Source organism: Papaver somniferum, chromosome 1 (genome assembly GCF_003573695.1).
Source record: "Papaver somniferum cultivar HN1 chromosome 1, ASM357369v1, whole genome shotgun sequence".
NCBI classification, from domain to species: Eukaryota; Viridiplantae; Streptophyta; class Magnoliopsida; order Ranunculales; family Papaveraceae; genus Papaver; species Papaver somniferum.
In genome coordinates, this window is record NC_039358.1 from 212,133,384 (window position 1) to 212,157,770 (window position 24,387).

At 40.3% G+C, this 24,387-nt stretch overlaps 1 protein-coding gene across 1 annotated transcript; it reads left to right on the top strand.

The window, feature by feature from the left end:
* The first annotated feature begins 22,915 nt into the window (after positions 1 to 22,915).
* On the top strand, positions 22,916 to 23,852 carry LOC113359698 (basic leucine zipper 23-like). The gene is made up of 2 exons (XM_026603291.1): positions 22,916 to 23,622; positions 23,720 to 23,852. The coding sequence occupies exons 1-2, from the start codon at positions 22,916 to 22,918 to the stop codon at positions 23,850 to 23,852; spliced, it is 840 nt and encodes a 279-aa protein (XP_026459076.1).
* The last annotated feature ends 535 nt before the right edge of the window (positions 23,853 to 24,387 follow it).

Sequence of the window (24,387 nt, forward strand, 5' to 3'; positions counted from 1 at the left end):
TTTTTTTTGGCAATCATAGTTCTTCTTTTCCGCCAACCACAATAATTGTTGCATCACCAACCTACCTTGCAAATCCTTTCTTCTCAAAGTACTTCTCGCGTTATAGATTTGTTGCAACGTAGTCTTGTTATTCTTATCATCCGCCTTCAACTTGCTAAGAATTTTAGAGGGTGCCATACGTGCTCGTGTCATTTTATCTACCTCCGCATATTCATGAGCTTTTAGACTTCCGGCTCTATAATGTCCATGAAGATCCTTTGGACGTGGGTGGTTATGACGGCAAGCCATATCTTCATTCATTTTGAAAACTTTTTCATTTATATTCCACTTTAAGACGATTTCGAAAGGACAATTTATCTTCCTTGTTTTAGTCTTATATTTTTTCCCGGTCTTCCCAACATATGTCTTACCTTTTTTCTTCTTGCTTACTTTCTTCCCACCCCTCTCACAAACCATCTCAACCCTCTCCTTTTTGCTTTGTATACCTTTAACTAGGACGCAATTGATTTTCCAATCATGTTCCTCAACCCATTTAACAACTTCTTATTTGATTTTCCACGTCTACATATACACAAGTACAAAACTTAAGTTTTATTAATGATTTTGCATACAACAAACTTGAAAATTAATAAAAACATAAACTACGTTACCTACCAAGTCAGTTTGGAAGTGATCATTAGTATCTTCATGAATGACATCAACAGGCGGTGGTTGATCCTCCATAGTTTCCATTTCAGGAACAATCTACAAAAATATCGCACAGGTTTTGGGTCAGGTTCGGCTAACACGCAGTACTCTATGAAAGCCGATCTCACGGTTCGGCTACTTCGTGTTCGATTTACAAAGACAAACCTATTCTCAAACATGGATTCGGCCTATTGGGCACTAATATTATAAGCCGAACCATAAGACTTGAAATTTATAAAAACAAAAATTATGGTTCGACTGGATAACGTGTAAGCCGAACATTACACTGTAACTTGTATAATTTTTTGTATACGGTTCGGCTTATAGTATCACATCGCATTTGAGCCGAACCATGAAAATTATTTGGCGCGAAAATAATTGAATGAAAGTTCGGCGTATATATTTCTCAATCGTAGAAACCGAACTGTTCTTATTTTTGATGGTTCGGCATACATATTATCTGCCGAACCTTACTCTGGTGCGCCGAACTAGTTGCAAAAATCATAACTTTGGGTGAAATAAAGCTACAAAACGGAAATTAAACAACTTCTATAACCATACATGTGTATTATTAGCATTGGGTTCCTCATCCATGTACTCATCTTCGTGGTTTGGCTCCATAAAGGAATCATCTTGAGCTTGAGAAAAAGGTTAAGTTTGGGTAAAATCATTTTCAAAATCCAAGAAATAAGCCATGTCTGGATCTCCATCATAATTGATATATATTTTCATAGATTTACGTGATGAAGATTCATCTTCCTCACTCGAATTTCTATCACACATCTCTCAATAATCACAAAGATCACAAAGAAAAAAAAAAAAAATTCCTCCTCTCCTTCTTCTATCCTCGTTCTTCTTTTTCTAAAAAAATAACTCACTAATATTTAAAAAGAAAATTATGATCCTAGATTAACACTAAACTAACTAATCAGATTAACACTAATTACTCATATTAACACTAATTTAACACTAATCTCATAAGGGTATGTTGGCATATATGAAAATAGGTTGGATAAGAGATAGCCTAGAAATACTATTTCTAACCCCCTTTTTGTCTTATTATGTATGCCTCCAAATTATCTTGTATGCCCAAATTAGGATTCTAAATAAACAAAAATAATTTTCCTTCAAGTTGGATTGGACTATATGTGCCTTTTAGAACAGATCGACTGTTGTATTAGTTCTAGAAGGCATGACGATCACTAAAAAGCCAAAAAAACCGGAATATTCCTTCTTGATTCATTAAATAAAGGTTATACTCCACTTGGAACATGTAAACTCAACGAAAAAATGACGTATGAGGCGTCCATTAAGAAGCATCCTCTAAGAAACCGTCTTGATTAGATCTCTTTAAATGTTATTCAATGGTAGTTGTTATCACGTACCATTCAATGTTTTCAGTCAAGGACACTGTTTGTAAGTAGTCAGACTGTGAACACATAAATCACCAAGCCATTCACGTGTTCACAAACAATAATCGCATACATTCTAATTTTAAAATTGTACGTCGTATGTGTAAAGGGGATGATTATATCGATCCATCGACTCAAAGCCTTCGAGCTTGTCATTGTCTAGTCGAATATTATCATAAATAATGTTCATATAAAGGAATAAATTGAGAATCAAGTATAAATGTAAAGCACATGAAGTTCAACGCTGAATGTAAAGTGTTGAAATGTAAATAAGACAAAGATTTACGTGGTTCGACACTAAGGCCTACATCCACGGGGCTGGTGTTTCACTATGTATTGAATGATTACAAAGACAGTCGAATGATTTTAGAGTATACATAGGTATGCGGAAGTAGGGGGATTACTTACTCTTCCTATTTCTCTCTCCTATATTCTCCTATAATTGCTCTGGATTGGTCGACCCCCCTCTCTCTTAGTGGAGAGGGGTATTTATAGGGTTGGAACGTGGGTCCTACTTCTGAGATGTCGTTGCAACCTTATCTTCTTGTGCTTTGTGCCCATTACGCAGAGGTCTTCGGCATATGTTGCGGTCTAAGCTTAAATACGAAGAGCTATCCTCGCTTATTCCACGAGCTGATTGACACGTGTATATCTCTTGGTATTTAATGCGGGCAGTTGGACGTCCGCTCGTGTCAGACAAGTGTCTCTTAGTCTGGTCACATCTGCGTCAGTCAAACTCTCTCTCAGCCGTTGATCTGGGATCTTCCTCGGGATAGGATGTACTAACACCCAAGGGGTATTATCTGGTGTTCCTCTTTGCCATCATACCTCTGTGATCCGCAGTCCCTGACCGTCAGATCTGCTGACCGGTGACGTTTTCTGATGAAATGCTCCTCTAGGTTATGACTGCTTGTTATCATGTTTTGATATCTCGCTTTGCATGCCTTCCACGTGTCTCTTCCTGTACACGTGATGGATGATGAAATGTGTACATACAATTTGCCCCTCTTCTTCTGACTTGGACGTATTTTGCAGTTTAGAAGAAGAAAGGTCGTCATGCACGTTTTATGTCTTCTGAAATAACTTCCCCTATAAATACGGGCACGTTTCCCACTTTTGCATTAACTTCCCCCATAACTGCTCCTTGGTACGAGGGACATTTATTGTCTTCTCTAGCTTTATAAATAGGAAAGAGAATGTGAAAAAAAAACTTTTATCCTCTTCTTGTCAGTGTTCATCCTTTCTTTGTTTTCTATTCTTGTTCTTTAGTCATTTATTATCGTCGTTCTTGTGAGGAAGATAACAACATTCAATTTTCCGACTCTTTCGCTCTCGACTGCTGCTGCCCCTGTATCAAATATAACTTGCTTTTGATATCTCTAATCCTTCTATCTTTGACTGTGGTTGGTGCTTGTCGTCCTCTTTTATACAGGTATGGGGTTTTTCATCAGCTGTTCATCATTGATTCATCTATTTTCTGTTGTTATATCTACCCGTTTGTCTTCTTCTGCTGTAATTTTGGCTTTGTGATGAAGAAAACATATGTCGAAGCATATATGCTTGCCCCTGTTCTTTGTTAAAAAGTCTGTGAGTCTGTATCTAAGTATCGTCTCTGGAGTCTGATGGGGTATTTCTGGTTATTTTCAGTTTTTATGGTTTTTGATGTTAATCCGGATGAACCATCAGTTTATGGGTTTTTTGATCTTTACTGATCTCCTCGTATTCTCCTCTAAACTGTTTTTTGTGTTTCCTTGTAGATATGTATGATCGTCCGCGGGCTCCTTACCAAACCCCACCGTCTAGTCCTCCAAGATCCCCTCCGCGTAGAGATTCTGATAGATCTCCACTTGGGGAAGGTTCTTATAAATCTTCACAATCAGATCCTCGGGGTCATAGGGTTTCATCTTCCTCTGGTGCGAAGGCTTTGCCTACTAAGAAAGGGGATTTGCCGAAGGGTCCTTCTGGGTCTAGGTATGCTGTTAACCACGCTCCTTCTCGTCCTCGTGAAGATTCTAGGAGTACGCAGGCTCCTCCTCGTGATGATTCTAGGAGTACGCGGGCTCCTCCTCCTCGTAATGAAACATTGGATGTTCTTCCCCTTCGTTCAATGGCTCCTCGTTCAGTGCCTCTGCATAATTCTTTGCCGCCTCCTCCAACGGTTTCTTTCAAAGGGAAGTACTCCAAGGGTACTATGTCCAGAGATGATCCGTTTAAAAATCTTCCTTCCAAAAGGAAAGATTCGGAATTGAGTCATACTTCAGATTCCGCAGACGAAGAAGAAACTGCCCCCGCGATATGCAACGTTTCAGTTGGTAAGAAGAAGGTCACTTTCAAGCATATTGATCTTGAGATGTTCAAGGAAAAACATGAGCTTCAAGATTTTGAGGTTCGCTTCTATGCCCCTGACGATGATATCACTTACGAGCTCCTCTCTAAGTATCAGTTTGATGAGTTCCATCTGTTGACTACGGTTGGAGCCTTCGAGGCGGGACTCATGTTGCCCCTGTATAAGTCGGGTGACTCCTTTTATTATGACGTGATGGATGGTCGCGAAGGCTCTTCCACAAACACTCATAATCGTACCGTGTCACAACTATCTGGGAATTATCTTCGTGCACTGAAACAATGTTACCTGCGGAGCAAGGGAGAGACTATGATGACCTGCTACGTTCCAAATCCTGCTGAGAGAGAGTGGTACACTCCTCAGAATTTTAACAGTTCATTTGGGGATTATGTCAACAGTAGGAACCGTAAGCCGTGGAGTGTTAGTCTTCGTAACATTGCTGCTCCTCGTGGTGAAATTCGTCTTTTTAGTGAGGTGAGTGATGCCAAGCTGAAGTATGTTCCTGGTACTGAGGGATCTGCTAAACGGAAACTCTTTCCTTCTCGTGAAAGGATTAAGCGTGATCATGATTATGAGTGGCATGCTACTGTCATTGAAATAGTTGGTCATTGGTCTTATGGTTGGATTCCTGGTCCGCGCGGTTGGCGTCCTTCTGAAAACAACAAGCCTCGTGAAGCTCCTCATGCTCGTTATGGAGATTTCTGTCCTTGACGTCGGAATTTCGCGGGCATGAATTTTCCTTACGCTCTTGATGTCGTTGATGGAGATGAGGAGGAGGGTTCTGGTGCTACCCATCCACCGAAGAGTGCTGCTACTGCCAAGGTATAGTTTCTTCATATATTCTCTATTCTATTTGCCCCTTTTTCCTTGGTTGAAAAATAAAGCATTTTTTTAAGTGAGGGAGAAAATGAGCCTTTGTTGGGACGTGTACTGGTTTGTAGGTGTCGAAGAAGAAGAAAATTGTACCCAAACAATATTCTACTGTTGTGATCGGTGAGGCTGAGGTTTATGAGGAGGTTACGAGTCCTGTAAACGAAGGGTATGCTGAGGATGAAGAAATGTCCGATGGATAAGAGCGTACTGATACTTCTCATCCTGATGACGAGGGTGGTAATGGTGAAGAAGAAGTTGCCGCGAGTGGTGATAGTGAGTCTGAGGGTAATATTACCGCAGGTGGTACTGGCGAGGGGGGATCTGCCCCTGTTGGCGATAATATTGGTGGTGTGGGTACTCTGCCCGTTATTTCCCATGAATTTTCTTTTGGTAGGATACATTCCGCGGGGGAATCCTTTGATGTGAACGCTGCCATGGGTCTTGCTGAAGACTTCTCATTGCTTTCCCCAAATGATGATTGGGATGTGCTTGGGAATCTTGGTAAAGAAGGTGCTACTGGTCAGCAGGATGAAAACGCAGGTGGTCATGCTGAGGCTGGTGATGTCGAGACTTGCGCGGGTGAGGAGATAACAGCCAAGGGGAAGTCTGCGGTTGAGTCTCCTTCAGAGGATTTCCGTTACTCGCTAATGCCTGAAGGTGAAGATGCCATTTTGGCTTGGCTTAAGAAGAAGAATCTGATGTTCGTCCCTAACCCTTCCCCAGTGGTCCCTGGTGAGATGAATTCTGACGCTTATACTCGCCAGATGATGCAATTGTCTTCTGAAGCCCGCGTTGCTGAGATGTGGGAGAAGAATCTGAGAGCTTCGGAAGCTAACTAGTGGTTTACCCTCCCTCCTCTGTTGCTGATATGATGTCCATAGCTGATGGGTACCAATACGGTTTTCCCCAGCAGCGTGTCTTAGAGGTAAATCCTTGTACTTATTTCTTCATGATATCCGAACATTGTATTCTTCGTGATATCCGATCCCTTGGGTATAATAATGTTTGTTGTTTGTGACATAGATGATGAGGAGCGAACATTGTAACCATGTTCTATACCAATTCTTTAAAGCAAAGTCTTTAAAGTTGGAGGCTAATCTTCGTCATAGAGAATAGGAACTATCTGCGGCTGAAGTGGAAATAAGTGAACTGAGGGGCCGCCTGAAGGAAAAGGAACGGCTGGGTAACGCTGAGGAGAGTCTCCGTTCGGAACTTGCTATAGTCCGCAACGAATTGGAGCAGACTCGTAGAAATGTATCGTCCTTCATAGGTTCGTATTTTACAGATATTTCACTCCTCGTGATTCCCTATTTGTATTTTGGTGTTCTGTCTGAGTCTCCCCACCCTATCTTCAGTTGGTGGAGTCCCCGAGCTGATATGGCTTCAGAAAGAAAGGGAACGACAGAAATCCCGCATTGCAGAGTTGGTGGGTAAGTTGAAAAGCGAAGCCGTAAAGTGGAACGCTCGTGCTGATGAGCACAACGCCTTAGCAGCTGAGTGGCGTGAAAAGCGAACACTGATGGTTGATATGCAAAATAAGTACAATCATGACCGTCGTCTGTTTAATGGTACGCTGCTATGGACACGTGATAACCTGCGTGAAGCTCGAGGACATGCTTCAGACTTAGAGGATAGAGTGCGCCTTTTGGAAGGAGAGTTATAAAAGGCTCGTTCTTTCTTAGGCCTCGGGGTTAGGGATAGTATGCTGCATCTTACCGAGGAAAGAGATAATGCTAGGGCTGAGGTTGGCGCTCTTAGTAAAGCCCTAGCATCGTCTCGAGCTGATGTTGCCCGCCAAGTGGAGTCTGAGAGAGATGTTGAAGTGAATGTGTATCGACTCCATAAAAGGATGGGGGAGATGAATGATGAAGTCAACCATCTTCGTCACTTGGATTCAATGAAGCAGGTAGACTTAGACGCGAGTCAATTTGCTCTTACGAACCTTCAAATGGATTATAAGAAAATATCCGACGAATATGACTTTCTTGATGAGGCACGAGACGCAGTTGTTAATGAGTATGAAGAGGCTTCGGCTAATGTCGAAGGTATAACCTCGTTTTATCGAGTGTGATTCTGTTATTTCTTTATTTTAACCCCTTTGTATTTCTTGTTTTCAGCACTCGATGGACAGCTTCAAGCAGCAAATGATGAGCTTAAAAAAGCTTAATCTGCCTTAGTGCAGCAGGAGGGACAAGCCAACTATTTCAAAGGGTTGGCCGCGTCTTGTGAGGAAGCAGCAGAGATTTCCTCCAAATAGGCGGAACGCCTATCTGCATTGTTGTCTCAGGCCCACCAGCGGACCGTTGTTATCACATATAAAGCTCGATGTCAGTTGGCTGAGGAGACCAACAAAGTCCTAGACAAGATTGAACTTGATCTTAAAGACGAACATGGTCTTGTCAAGAATTATCCGCGTCGTCCCCTACCCGCGCCCTTGCCTGGTTCTTCTGGGCCTTCTTCAGGTGGTAGTGTACCTTCATCTCGCAAATACAACCCTGTTGATGGAGTTGTATCATCCAAGTAGATTTCTTTTATTAGTCATCGAAAGTTGATCATTGTTGATTATATAATTTCGGATCATTTTTTGATGTGTTTCTTGCTCTATCTTATTTGCTGAACTTGTAATAAACTCTTTATGAAATGGATCATCCTTTGGGCATACCTGCGTTATAAGTTTATTTTTATTTTAAATATTGCGAAGCGTTAAATTAGAAATAACTTGCTTTATAAAAAGTTAAGAGTGTTTGGGTGCGACATCGAAGGTAAATACCTTCGTGATCGTCTTGAGACCTGTCACCCCGCTGGCGAATCCTGGGCCAGAGGATTCCCAAACGGTGGGGGCCGAGGCAGCGTTCTAGGATATGGGATGCTTATTTGAAATATTTACATGAACCCATTCCGTCGACCCACTACCTTAAAATTGGTTGGGTATCTCTTTCTACTGGGTGCCTTCCCCCTGGTCTTACACTCATAGACACTGATAGGACCTGAGAGATTGTAGATTAACTACTTTCCCCAATATTGTTAATTTATTATGTAATGTACATGCGCTCACCCAGCGGTCCTTTTGACCATTTCGTTTGCTTGAAAATTTCCCAAAAAGTTTGTTTGCTTGATAGGTTAAGACCTTCTATTTCTCGTCCAGTGATAGAAACGTGCAGAGCGGTTACGCTGCCTTCTTCTTCTTCTGGTATTCTTCACGCAGATGCAAAGCTGCGCTGCTCCTATGGGTAGTACAGTTTGAGCCATTTAGCATTCCAAGGGTGTCGGAGGACCTCTCCTTTCATATTGCGAAGATAGTAGGAACCGTTTCCCGCAATGTCATGTATTATAAAAGGTCCTCCCCATGTAGGTCCTAAATTTCCCCATATTCTTCTCTCGTTGATACTGCGGGATTGTTCTTAGCACATACTGCCCTTCTACAAAATTTCTAAGCTTAAACTTTTTGTTGTACTCTCTCGCTAATCTTCCTTGATAATTTTCCATCTTTTGCAATGCTGCTTCCCTCATTTCTTCCAGGTCGTCCAGTCTCTCTAACATCATGTCTGTTGTGAGATTTTTCTCCCATGCTTCGGTCTTTGTGGTTGGCATGAGAATCTCTGTTGGGATGACTGCTTCAGCTCCATAAGTGAGGATAAATGGGGATTCCCCGGTGGAAGATCTTCGTGTTGTCCTGTATACCCATAATACATTGTGTAGCTGTTCACACCATCGCCCCTTGTGTTCGTCTAATTGCTTTTTGAGGATAAGGGCGAGGGTCTTGTTAGTAGCTTCCGCTTGTCCGTTTCTTTGAGGGTATATGGGGGTGGACTTGTTCTTCCTTATTTTGAAAGTGTCGAAGAGCATGTCTATGTTTTTCCCCTGTAATTGTTTACCATTATCGGACACGATTTCCGCGGGTATGCCGAACCTGCAAATGATGTTTTGGAATATGAAAGTAAACACATCCACGTCTCTGATCCTGGATAAGGCTTTAGCTTCCACCCATTTACTGAAGTAGTCCGTGGCTACTATCAAAAATCGTTTTTTCCCTGATCCTTCGAAGAAAGGACCAACGATATCTATGCCCCATTTTCCAAATGGCCACGGACTATCCACAGAATTCAACGTTGTTGCTGGTGCGTGTATCTTTTTGGCGAAACGCTGACATTCTTCACATCGTCGGGACATTCTTGCAACATCTTGTATCATTGTGGGCCAGTAATATCCTTGCATTTTTGCTTTGTCGGCTAGTGATCTCATGCCGCTATGATTCCCTGCGTCACCATAATGGATGTCGTTTAAAATTCGATGCCTCTCTTTCCTGGATAAGCAACGTATTAAAGGTCCGAGGAAAGATTTCTTGTACAGGACCCCATCCCGAAGATCATATCTTCCTACTTTGGAGAGTATTTTCCTGGCTTGTTTATGATCCGCGGGTAAGGTTCCATCCTTGAGAAACGCATGAATCATCATTTTCCAATCATCTTCGTTGCTGAAATCTTCGTCTTGATTTGCTCTTGACAGGATATCTTCTTCGTCAAAATTGTTATGGATGTCTTCTCCCACCTGATCTTCGATATTTTCTCCCACTGTATCTTGATTTTTAGCAAAGGAAAATTGTGATGCAATTGAAGGCTCGTATACCCTTGTTATTTTGATAGCTTCGATATTCTTGTCCTTCAACATGGATGATATATATGTTAGGGCATCCGCTTTCCTGAGATCTCTCCTGCACAAGTTCCTGAACTTGATGTTCGGAATTTGTGATACCAATGTTTGGACCAAGGCCATGTAAGCTGAGAGGGTGTCGTCATATACATTGTATTCGAACCCTAATTGCCGTATGACAAGCTGCGGATCACTTTTCAGTCTTACATCAGTTACCCCCATCTCTATTATCAAGCGGAGGGCATGTACGACTTCCTCGTATTCGACGATGTTGTTAGTATGCTCTTTGAATTCTAACTCGAGTTCCTGTACGATCCTTTCTCCAGTTGGGGTGGTGATGACAATGCTTATTCCTGCCCCTTCCTTATTTTTGGAACCATCAACGAAGACTTCCCATCGTCTTTGACTCGTGGGTTCGAGGACATCAACTGGATCCTTGCTTTCCTCGTCAGCTTCTGGTACGCCCCTAATCTCTTCATCGTTGTCCAGGGGGAGGTCTGCTAAGAAATCCGCCAATACTTGGGATTTTTGGGAGTGTTTAATTTCATGGATGATTTTGAATTGGTCCAGGTGGGTGTTCCACTTGGCTATTCTCCCTACTTTTCCCGCGCTTTTGAGGACTGCTTCCAATGGTGCTTTGCATGGGACGCGGATGAAGTGAGTTAGGAAATAGGTTCTCAGCTTTTGAGTAGCCCATACTAATGCCAGGATGAGTTGTTCGATCTTCGTGTAATTCCTTTCCGCAGAATTGAGGGTCTTGCTGACATAATAGATAGGTTGTTCTATCTTCGTATTGGTTTTGACCAGCACTGCTCTAAATGTGTCTTCTGTCGCTGCTATGTATAGTGCCAAAACCTCATCAAGATCAGGCTTCTGTAGGATTGGAATTGAAGCCAGGTATTCCTTGATTTTTTGGAATGCTTCTTCACATTCTGCGGTCCATTCAAACTTACTCCCTTTTTTGAGAATACTGAAAAAATGTTTGCATTTGTCCGAGGATCGGGCAATAAATCTGCCCAAGGCTGCTAAGGATCCATTGAGCTTTTGCACTTCTTTTAAATTCTTCGGAGATGGCATTTCCACTATGGCCTGAATCTTCGCGGGGTCTACCTCAATGCCCCTTTTTGTTACCAGATATCCGAGAAATTCCCCTGAGGTGACACCGAAGGTGCATTTTTTCGGATTTACTTTCATGTGATGTTTCCTCATTGCTTCAAAAATATCTCTCAGGTCCTGGTGGTGATCTTTGCGCAGCCTACTTTTGACGAGCATGTCATCAACGTAGACTTCTAGGGTACTACCAATCCATGGCTTGAAGATGCATCGACCATTCTCTGGTAAGTTGCCCCTGCGTTTCGAAGTCCGAAGGGCATTCTAGTGTAGCAATAAAGGTCGTTCGGGGTGTAGAATGCTGTGTGTTTTTGATCTTATTCTGCCAGGGCTACTTGGTTGTAACCAGAATATCCATCCATGAATGACATCTCTTCGTACCCTTCCACTGCTTCAACCAGTTGATCTATGCTCGGTAGTGGATAGCTGTCTTTTGGACATGCCTTGTTGAGGTTAGTAAAGTCGATGCATATTCTAACCCCTCCATTTCTCTTAGGAACAATGACCATGTTCGAGATCCATGTTGGGTATTTGACTTCCTTGATGAAGCCTGCTTCTAGTAGTTTCCAGAGTTCTTTCTCTACTGCCTTATGATACTCTGGTGCAACTTTTCTTATTTTATGCCTGAAAGGTGGCGTGCCTGGTTTGATGCGTAGCTCGTGTTGGATTATTTTTGGATCAATCCCCGGCATGTCTCCTAACTTCCAGGCGAATACATCCGCGTATTCTTTAAGTAGTTTGGTTAAGGAAGCTTCTCTTTCTTCGTCCATTATGGTCCCTATTTTGATCATCTTCGGATTTTCTTCCGTTCCTATGTTGATTTGTTTTACGGGCTCCACTGGTGTGAACATCGGCTTCGGGTCCCCAAGGACAGGGACGTTCTTTAATTGCTATTTGGTATGTTTCTGTCCTTCGTTGGCTGCTGAAGTACTTTCCTCTGTGTTAAGAACACTATCATCTTTTTTCAAGCCCTTCCCCGCGGTTTCCTTGAGGAACATGTCTATGGCCTTTGCTTTCGCAGCTTCTTTATTTTTTGTCCTTTGGGTTTTTCGCTTCTCTTCATGTCCGTTGCTGATACGATCCTGAGTGGCCTGGCACTCCTTTGCAGAGACTCGATCTCCCTTGATTTCCATTACTACCTCAGGTGTAGGGAATCTGAGATATTAGTAGTAAGTTTCCTCCACTCCCTTGAGTTTATGTACCCATTTTCATCCAATAATGGTTTTATAGGGGGATGGGGCGTCTACCACGCTGAACCGTGTTTCTACTTTCATGGGAACGACGTTCACCTGCAACACGATGTCTCCCAATGGCTTTGTGGGTGCTCCGTTGAACCCATAGATGGTGTAATAAGAGGACATCAGTTGCTCATCATTGAGCTTCATCTGTTTGAAGGTGTCGTAGAATAGAACGTTAACTGAGCTTCCCCCGTCGATGAGGATATTTTTGAGGTTACATCCGGCCACTGGTAGTGTGAGGACCAAGGGATCGTTATGGTCTTCCATATCTTCTTCGATATCTTGAGTATCGAAGATGATAGGTGCGTCCATCCACTCTTCGTGCTCGTCCACCTCTACGCCATCAATCTTATATAATTCGCAGTGGTCTTCGAATTGATTTCTTAGCCTCTTTCCTATCTGCGCTGTAAGTGAGGGCCCTACGGCTGCGGAACACGAAATGGTGTTGATTGTGTGGTTTCCCTCTGGAAGTTGGACTTGCTTGGTTCGTTTGGATCTGTCCTCGGTGACTTCCTTTCGTATGTATTGCTTGAGTTCGCCAGCATCAATCAACTTTTGGATCATTATTTTGAGGTTTTTGCATTTCTCGGTATGGTGACCATTGAAGCAATGATACTCACAGTAATCTTTTGACTTCTCGGTCCTTGGGGGCTGTTTTCCCTTAGACCATGGCCACTCCAAATTTTCCCTTCCTTTGATCTCTCGCAAGATCCGAGCGTAGCTAGCATTGAGCTTCGTATAAACCTGATCTTCGAATTTTTGATCGTCTTTTTGTCGATCGTCTCTTCGTTCCTTCCTATATTCGTGCGGTAGTTCCACTGAGCTATTCCTTTTGGCCCCGCTGGTTTGTTCTGCGGAATTGGTACGCTGAGACCTTTGCGTTTGTGCCCTCGGGTTCTCACGCTGGATTTCTTCAAGACGAGCATACTTCTCAATAATTATTCGAAGATCTCCTTCTGTCTTAGGTACGCTTCCGTGGATCTCAACAAACAGTGGACTCATTCGGTCTAATCCCCACTTGTAGCAGTTGATGCTTACTACGGGATCCACACTCTCTATAGCTTGGCAGATCTTATGTCATCTGTTGGTGTATTCCCTTCTGTTATCCTTGTAACCAATTGCCAGTGAAAAAAGTTTATCCATTCCGGTGTTGACAGCTTTGTTGTACATGTAGGTTCTCAAGAATTTCTCTGCGAGTTGATCGTAGGAGTTGATGGAATCAGGTGGCAGGTTGTCAAACCAAGACAAAGCCTATCCCTTCAGACTTGATGGGAAATACCTACAGAGGACGGCGTCGTTTTGACTCCATCGGGCTAAGATACGATTATAATACCGGATATATGCCGCGGGATCACTGGATCCGTCATAGCATTCAAAAGTTGGGACAGGGCACTTCAGCGGAATGGGGGTATTTGCCAGGCGATGAGTTAGGGGCGTCGAGTTAGCCTCTTTCATCACCTCTTGAAGCCTTCCTCCGCCTTGTCTGGATTTTAACTGCCTGATCCCAGCCATCATCTCATCACGCAGCTCTTCCATCGCGCGGTACTGTCCCACGTTCTCGTGCTCAGTTGAGCGTTTCTTTCTTTGGTCTTCACTATCATAATAATCTGAGTCTTCGGCGGCATAATCCGGATCAGATGCACAACTTCCCCTAGAGGCATTTGCTAGGATGATTCTTCGGTCTCGATTAGGCTCTAGTGCCTTAGAATTTGCTTCGTCCAGTTGTTGACTGGTCTTCGTGCTTTGGGCAATCCGATCTTTTAAGTCTTGGTTCTCTCTGGACAGCAGAGCTACAACATCTGCGTAGACCTGCTGGATCTTTTTCAATTCTTCAATCTCTACCATCAGTCGATGGGACTGGTAAGATCCCTGATTGGGAGTTCCGGCTTGTACCCCTACGACCATGGTTCCCCCTTCATGTACTGTGTGTATTAAGGGTGGTAGAGGAACAACTTCGATTGTTGATATCTCCAAGTTTGGTCCCCTCGGCTGATTTTCCACCAGCGGTGCTAAAACCACTGGTATGGTTTGATTCTGACCGTTTGTTGACGGCATTCCGAAGGCTGGCGGGTGTGCGGGCTGATGTGTCATAGATTCTGCCACCCCTTCTCTTTGTTGATGGACTTGGTTTGTAACCAAAGTTTTGTTAGCTTCTGCAGCCTGGAGGGCCGCAACAGTTGCATTGTTCTTCGTAGTTGCTGTTTTGAGAGTCGCGACTGCAATGGATTTAGTGTTCATAGGTGAGGTGATTTCCGCAGCATCCTGCCTCTGATTAGCTGTCTTAGCTTTGTCTCCTTTCTGCTTACTTCGGGTCATGACCGGGGTAGTCCTCGGTGTCTCCTTTGATGAGGCTTTGGTTTTTCCTGCCTCTAGTGTCTTTTCCATCTTGAGTCATTTTTTGCGTAGGGGAATTTCAAATAAAGAGAATCAAAGATGTCCACGAGGATCCGGTTAGTGTCATTCGTACCCGCAAAATGTGTGGAATAAAAAGTGTTTACTTTAAAAAAGAAATGAGTTGCCCGAGGGCCTTAATAAAAGAAAAACATAAAGACTTCAACGGTCTTGTTTTCGCAATACAAATCCTCTAATAAACAATCATGGATCTTGTTTTCAGACTACTTTTGAAAAGGAAAACTTTTGAAAAGGCATATCCGTAGTGAAAACTCATGAATCTGATTATCAAGTCTTACTTAGTTTAAAAAACGCCGCACGTGCAAATCTGTGATAGATGGCCGTGGATTTGTCTGCTTTGAAATGGTGTTTGTGAAGATAAAGACCATGAACCCAGAATAAAAAAGGTTTTGAAAGCACGCTGAACCCAGAATAGAGCACAGCAATAATGCGCGTTTAAGGTGAAATCACAGGATAAGATAAATCTTTTACCGGGACAAAGTCCCTGTTTCTAGCGCCAGATTGTGAACACATAAATCACGAAGCCATCCACGTGTTCACAAACAATAATCGCATATATTCTAATTCTAAAATTGTACGTCGTATGTGTAAAGGGGATGATTTTATCGATTCATCGACTCAAAGCCTTTGATCTTGTCATTGTCTAGTCGAATATTATCATAAATAATGTTCGTATAAAGGAAAAAACAGAGAATCAAGTATAAATGTAAAGCACATGAAGTTCAACGCTGAATGTAAAGTGCTGAAATGTAAATAAGACAAAGATTTACATGGTTCGGAACTAAGGCCTACATCCACGGGGCTGGTGTTTCACTATGTATTGAATGATTACAAAGATAGTCGAATGACTTTAGAGTATACATAGGCATGCGGAAGTAGGAGGATTACTTACTCTTCCTATTTTTCTCTCCTGTATTCTCCTATAATTGCTCTGGATTGGTCGACCCCCTCTCTCTTAGTAGAGAGGGGTATTTATAGGGTTGGAACGTGGGTCCTACTTCTGATATGCCGTTGCAACCTTATCTTCTTGTGCTTTGTGCCCATTACGCAGAGCTCTTCGGCATATGCTGCGGTCTAAGCTTGAATACGAAGAGCTATCCTCGCTTATTCCACGAGCTGATTGACACGTGTATATGTCTTGGTATTTAATGCGGGCAGTTGGACGTCCGCTCGTGTCAGACAAGTGTCTCTTAGTCTGGTCACATCTGCGTCAGTCAAACTCTCTCTCAGCCGTTGATCTGGAATCTTCCTCGGGATAGGATGTACTAACACCCAAGGGGTATTATCTGGTACGCCTCTTTGCCATCATACCTCTGTGATCCTCAGTCCCTGTCTGTCAGATCTGCTGACCGATGACATTTTCTGATGAGATACTCCTCTAGGTTATGACTGCTTGTTATCATGTTTTGATATCTCGCTTTGCATGCCTTCCACGTGTCTCTTTCTATACAGTGGTGGATGATGAAATGTGTACATACACAGACAGAATATATACATTCCCGGAAAGCATGTGCACACGTGAGATCGAAACTCGAATGTCGACATATATATTCATAGTCTCATCAAAAGAAGACATATACACTCATAGTGGCTGCATTTTCTTTTTTCTTGGCTCTGAGAGTAGAAAATCTAGCTAATAGAGACGTTTGATTTTGATGTCGTGTTCCCTGCTTTTGCTTCTATAACTTTCGTCTTCACTTTTGAAACTTAACACTACAATACTACGTCCATGTTTTCCTAAACTTCTGTAGGTTTTTCATCTTGACGAAACCAAAATCCTTGGGTGAGAGAACTTCATATGCATGTAGTTCATGGTTTTAAGTTTGAGTTCTTTGATTTAGTTTTGACACTAGTGAATTCTGAATTTGTTCAATTAATATTCATGCACGTAGGATGGAGAGTTTCAAACTAAATTAAAGAACTCAAATTTTGAACCACGGATTATGTGAAATCTTCGAACTCAAGGATTTTGAGAATCGTTCCACCACTTTTACCCTTATTAGTTGGTTCGCATCATCAGCTCCAGCCAAGGTAGAGGGGGGCATGTTCCACAAAATGGCACCACCGTTGTCCTTGGTTTTTCATAAGGAAATGATCCAAGTGCGCCTTTATTCCTTCCTCCAAAGTCCACAAGCAGAAACTTGAAGATAGCTATCTCTTTCTCAAGAGAAATATTTCCCTGGAACCTTTTTAACAACTGCTGATTTACCATTCTCAAGTTGGTGAACTTATCAATTGAGAATCGTAAATCAGCAGTTGTTAAAAAGGTTGCAGGAACAAGTTGCTCTTGAGGAGGAGGCAGCTAGGTTTAAGTGTTTGTTTGTGGACATTAGGGGAAGGATTAAAGGCGAACTGGGATCGTTTCCTTGTCAAAAACCAAGAAAGGTAGCGAAACATGCTCCCTTCTACCTTGACCAGAGCTTATGATGTCAGGTTAACTGCTAATCTGAATCCTTCTGCTGCTACCAAGAAGCGAAAAAGAAAGATCGCCATTGAAATTTTGAACAGGTTCTAGCAAAATGCTTATTGTGATCATCCAACTTTGAGTAATCGTACTTGCATTAGTGCTTATGTTACCTCTTTGTTTCATCGTTGATCGTTGTATAAGCCATTTTTTTTATCTGTGCAGTTGAATTACCGACGAGGGTGTAGAGACGACTCTTTCGTTCACTTTGGCGAAGTCATGCTCAACACTTGTGATCGGCTTTTGTGGCCCAACCTACATGTTAGTTACGTACGACCAAAGAAGCAATATCTCACATTCCTTTCATTAGATTATTCACGCTCAATTTATGTATTAATTTATTTTGATGACAAAAGACACGAGATTAGGTGTGGATTTTTCCCGTTGATTCTATTTTTCTTTGTTTATGATTTCTGATTAAAATTGAAATTGTTCCATTGTTTTATTTTAAGATGATGGCAGACGACAGAAGCACAGTTAAAAGAGGTGGTCCTGTGCGTGGGATAAGAATCTAAAACAAACTGTGTTTAGTAAGCTCTACTACATACCATGCTGCAGTACAGTACTTCAAAATTGGGATACAATAGCTAGTGTACTTCACAGAAAACTGGAATAGATCCAGTGAAAGAGTGACACGCCCCATGTAGTATACGTCGCATAATAATAAATTTAGTAGTAAGTATCATGTAAGAATCTTTAAATACAAAAACTATAGAAAAAAATATAAAACTAATAAAGTTATAAATATGTTTTCGAAATTTTAGTGATTTGCATTATTCTTACAAATTTTCAGCTAATTAGGGTGTTACAAAAGAGCATACGCCCGCATGCATCAAAAAATGTGTGCATCCTATCATGACCTTTTAAAGTATCTCTACATCATTTGCTTGACTCAAGGTATCAACTTCAAATAATGTTGAGAAGTAAACCAAGATACTATGAAAAAGATGGAAGGGATCAACAATGTTGTTGATCCAAGTAGTGTGGATCAACTATGAGAGTTGATCCAATGTGGTGGGATCAACTGGTACAGTTGACATGAAGTGGATGGATAAACAAGTGTTGTTGATCCATGGTACAGTTTTTAGAAGTTTACCTGGGTTACAAGTATTACTTGTTTTAAGAGTTTGCTTGCGTGAGAATTGTCTAGAATTTTCTTGTTAGAGTTTGTTTTTGATTAGGAAAGTATTTTTACTTGAGAGTCAAGTTTGTGAATCATATAAATAGGTTGTTAAGCCATCAGTCGAAACATATGAATTAAGTGAAGCTTGTTTGAGTTTAGTCTTGTGTTTTTTTCATTAAGTCTTTGATATCAGATTTTCTACATCTGGTATCAGAGCACTGGTATCAGATTCTAGGGATGTGGGTAAGAGTTTGAGTTAGAGAAGATGACGAGTTTAAGTTCAATTAAGGTACCTGTGTTTGAAGGAGCTGCGCAAACTGTTTTAACTGAAAACAGAAAGAAGAATTCTAAAGCTACATATATTCTTCATCAAGGTATTCATGAATCTCTCATGGATAGAGTTATTTATATTAAGCAAGCTAAAGCAGCTTGGGATGGTTTGGTAAGCTACTGCACAGGATTTGACAAAGTCAAGAAGGTTAGATTACAAACTTTGAAGAGAAAGTATGAATTACTGCAGATGGAAACTAATGAAACAATATCAGATTTTTTCTCAAAGACATTAAATCTTGTCAATGAGATGAAGGCTAATGGTGATATTGTAGAAGATTCAATAGTTGTTGAAAAGATTTAAGAAGCTTACCTGAGAAGTTTGAAGAAAAAGTAACTGCTATAAAAGAGTGTAACACTGCTGCAACTATGATTCTTAATGAGTTATTGGGTTCATTACAAGCATATGAACAAAGATTACTAGAGAAGAAAACTGCTGCAAAACAAGTTGAAGAGGCACTTCACAGCCAAGTTAGCTAGATAAACAATCAAGGAAATCTAATACTGGAGTTTTTCAAGGAAGATATAACAATGGAGGGAGATCAAATAATGGAAGTTATAGGAAGCCATTTGATAGATCAAGAATGCAGTGTTATAATTGTGGGGATTTTGGACATATGGATACTGAGTGTCCAAAACCAAGAAAGACAGTTGCTAACAATTACAAAGAAAATTTCAAACCTAACATTGCAGAAAGCCAAGAAAAAGAAGAAGAAGAAATGAAGGATGAAAACATGCTACTTGCATGTCATACAACAGAAGAACAACCTCAACTTAAGTGGTATTTGGATACAGGTTGTAGAAATCATATGTGTGGAAGAAAAGATTTGTTTGAAAGCTTGGATGAGTCTGTAAGATCTACAGTAAAGTTTGGAAACAGCTCAACAATTCCAGTTATGGGAAAAGGAAGAATAAGGATTATTCTTAAGAATGGTTCTAAAGCATACATCATGGATGTATATTATGTTCCAGGTTTACACCAAAATTTGCTAAGTATGGGGCAATTGTCTGAAAGAGGATATTCTATGAATATTTACAATGGTTTATGTTTCATCAGAGATAGAAGAAGAAGATTGATAGCAAGAGTGGAGATGACTAAAAATAGACTATTTCCTTTGAACATTCAGCATCAAAAGGAAAGTTATTACAGTAGCAGTGTGCACAATGACTCTTGGTTATGGCATGAAATGATGGGACATGTGAACTTTAACAATTTACAAAACTTAGCAAAGAAGGATACAGTGTCAGGTTTACCTTTCATAGAGGTACCCGAATCAAGATGTGAAAATTGTATCTTTGGAAAGCAGCACGGAGATCCATTCCCAGTCAACAAAGCTAGAAGAGCTGATCAACATTTGGAGATTGTTCATAGTGATATGTGTGGTCCTATTGAAGTAACTTCACATGGAGGTAATAATTATTTTATAACTTTCATTGATGATTTTAGTAGAAAAGCATGGGTTTATTTGCTTAAACAAAAGAGCGATGCATTTCAAGTTTTTAGAAGTTTCAAAGCTTATGCTGAGAGACAAATTGGTAAGAGTATCAAGATCTTGAGAACTGATAGAGGTAAAGAATATACTGTTGTTGACAAGTTTATGGAAGAGCATGGCATTCAGCATCAACTAACTGCAAGATATACACCACAACAAAATGGAGTTGCAGAGAGGAACAACAGAACCATAATGGAGATGGAAAGAACTATAAGAAGAACAAAAGATTTACCAAAAATTTTTTGGGGTTATGCAGTTGACACAGCTGTGTATTTACTCAACAGATGTCCTACAAATAGTTTGAACAACATAACACCAGAAGAAGCTTGGAGAGGTGTAAGACCAAGTGTAAGACATCTGAAAATTTTTGGGTGTATTGCATATGCACATGTACCCAAAGAACTAAGAAATAAATTGGATGACAAGAGTGAGAAGTGTATCCTTGTTGGTTATAGTTCAGTAACCAAAGGATATAAATTATACAACCCAGAAGCAGGAAAAGTGTTTACAAGTAGAGATGTGATCTTTGATGAAGATTCAAAATGGAACTTGAATAATGGATCAACATTATATAACAATGAATCAACAAGGGATGTTGATCCACATAATATTGGATCAACAAGGAATGTTGATCCACCTGCTGCTGTCAGAACAGTTCCAGTTGAAGTTGAAAAAGAAGTGCAGATTCAAGATAATGTTGAAGAGCAACATAAAGAAGAAAGAACAGAAACAGTACAACAACAAGAAACTACAATACCAAGAAGAAAATATATCATACATGCTAGGTTGAATGATTATATTGTATCAAGAGATGATGAAGATACTGATGATGAAGTAGTGGATTTTGCACTATTTGGAGATTGTGATCCTGTAACTTATGAAGAAGCATCAAAAGAACAAGGTTGGATTCAAGCTATGAATGAAGAACAAGGTTGGTACACAAGAATAGATTCTTATTTCATTAAGAAAGGATTTAAAAGATGTCCACATGAGCATACTTTATACTTGAAAGCTGATGATCTTGGCAATCATATTATAGTGTGTTTGTATGTGGATGATCTTATATTTACTAAAAATAGTTCTGAGATGATCAAGGAATTTAGGGAGGATGTGGTGAAGGAGATTGAGATGACAGATCTTGGATTGATGTCATATTTTCTTGGCACTGAAGTTCAACAAACTGAGAAAGGAATTTTTTATTAACCAACAAAGGTATGCTGAAGGAATTTTGAAGCATTTCAAGATGGATAATTGTAATCCAATCTTAACACCAGTAGAAGAGAGACTGAAGTTGACAAGAGAAGGATCAGGAGATCTTGTGAATTCAACAGACTTTAAAGGTATTGTTGGATGTTTGAGATATTTGACTGCTACAAGACCTTATAATATGTATGCAGTTGTATTGGTTAGCAGATTTATGGAAGAACCCATACAATCACATTTACAAGCTGCAAAACGTATTCTGAGATATGTTAGAGGTACAATCAGTATGGGAATTCTCTATAATGTTTCAGAAGATCCAAAACTAGTTGGATTTACTGATAGTGATTGGGTTGGTGATATAGAAGGAAGAAGAAGAACATCAGGTTATGGATTTCAGTTGGGAACTGGTTTTTTCTCTTGGTCATCTAAGAAGAAACAAGTTGTTGCATTATCTACAACAGAAGATGAGTATATAGCTGCTAGCAATTGTGCTACACAAGTTGTGTGGTTGAGAATGATGCTGAAGTCATTGTTTGAAGAACAGAAGACACCAACAACAATAGTTTGTGATAATAAGTCTACAATTTCATTAACTAAGAATCATGTGTTTCATGGAAGGAGTAAGCATATTGATATTAAATATCATTACATCAGAGAGCTTGTCAGTAACAAGGAGATAGTTGTGGAGTTTGTTGAGAGTGAAGAGCAAGTAGCAGATATTTTCACCAAGTCTTTGAAGTCTAACACTTTCATTTACTTGCGTGGAAAGTTGGGAATAATTAGCAAAGAGTATCTCGGTTTAAGGGAGGATGTTGAGAAGTAAACCAAGATACTATGAAAAAGATAGAAGGAATCAACAATGTTGTTGATCCAAGTAGTGTGGATCAACTATGAGAGTTGATCCAATGTGGTGGGATCAACTGGTACAGTTGACATGAAGTGGATGGATAAACAAGTGTTGTTGATCCATGGTACAGTTTTTAGAAGTTTACTTGGGTTACAAGTATTACTTGTTTTAAGAGTTTGCTTGCGTGAGAATTGTCTAGAAGTTTCTTTTTAGAGTTTGTTTTTGATTAGGAAAGTCTTTTTACTTGAGAGTCAAGTTTGTGAATCATATAAATAGGCTGTTAAGCCATCATTCGAAACATATGAATTAAGTGAAGTTTGTTGAAGCTTGTTTGAGTTTAGTCTTGTGTTCTTTTCATTAAGTTTTTGATATCAGATTTTCTACAAATAAGAAGTACAAAAGGATTCAACTCCCTCTCTTCATACTTTCTTCTGTCTTTGTTTTACGAGGTAACAACACTTCAGTATCAAATTACTGCAATCATTGGTTGGGCTATGTAAAAATTGTTTCAGTTATTATTAATTACTTTATATTGTCAATCATTATACTTGAATTTGCCATTAGTTAAGGCTGGTCTTTCAAACTTTTGCAGTGTTTATAACTTTGCTAAGCTATAAGATTTTTTGACTGCAATCCTTGGGGGTTTCATCTATCTCATTGCAGAGTTTTGGGTTTGTCGATTTAGCTAACGCTTTCGAATTTTAAGTTTAGTTTGCTGCATATTAGTTCATGGATGATGAAGAGTTAGATTTCACAAACCAAGTCTTAAAGAATATGGAGCGTCATTTATTGAGCAGTTCTGCAATGGATAGTTTTTTCGATGATACGCCTGCTGATACTCATGCACGTACTCATACCGATACTTGGAATCAACCTGAACAAGAACATACGTCGCAAAATCTCGAATTACCTCACTCACCAAGTTATATCCATTTGGGAAATAAAACGTTTCCCGTGGATCGAAAAACAACTACTGAGGAAATAGATGAATTTGTTGACAGAACATCCAAAACACACCCACATGGTAATAGAGAATCGGTTGGTAAGTATCGCGAGAGAAAGAAAGCCCTGCAAGTTTCAATGAAGGATGAGCTTATCAGATTGAGAATCGTAAATCAGCAGTTGTTAAAAAGGTTGCAGGGACTAGTTGCTCTTGAGCAAGAGGCAGCAAGGTTCAAGTGTCTACTTGTAGAAATCAGGGGAAGGATTAAAGGAGAACTTGGATCATTTCCTTTTCAGAAACCCGCAACTGGTAACGGTGTCATCCATCAAAATATGCTCCAGTCCAACTTAGTTGGATCTTATGATGTGAATCAGTGCGACCACCAATACGCTGGATTGGGTAATAAGAATGCGGAGGAAGCTGGTGTACTCGGTAAAGGGAATAACAATTCAGGATTTAAGGAATTTCTGGAATTTGGACAAGCAAATGTCAGGTTAACTACGAATCTGAATACCTCCACTTCTGCCAACAAGCGAAAACAACAGAACTTAATCATATTGCTGCACTATGGATGTTTACCTATTTTGCAGCACTGTGACTGTGGATGTTATCTTTCTTAGTTTTAATCATATTGCTGCACTATGGATGTTTACCTATGTGACTGTGGATGTTATCTTTCTTAGTTATAATCATTGGAATGTAGGTGTATATTTAAGCTTTTGAGACTGTTTAACTTTTTGAACTCTTTAATCTGTTGGAGTTGAATGAAGTAGCTTTCGTGCTATTTGTGTCATTTCTAAAAGCTTGTGATTCTCGTCTCTAAGTATTTAATTAAGGGCCTAGGAGAACTCGCAAAAGATCCAAGTAAACTTATCAAATGCCTGAGGAAACTAACATCCAAGATTTTCATACAAGATTTTGGAACCCTACCCTCCAAGATTTTGGCCTTAGGGACCGCCTATTTCGCCTAGGCCCAAAGGCGAAGCCTCATATATGCAGGTGAATGTAAATGGTGAAAGTTAAAGCCCTTGTAAATTGCAGCAGAAGCAAAACTGCATAAGAAAATCATTAGGCATTATTTTTTAGGTAATGACCAGATTTTAAGCAAAAAAAGGTAGACTACTATGATGTATTTTTGATTTTATTTTCTGAAGCAATACCCTGTTTATTTTTGACAAATCTTCGGATGTCACTCTGAAAGTTACATTTTGACTTCTGAAAGCATAAAATCCAGAAGTTAGTTTGGCTCTCCAATTTC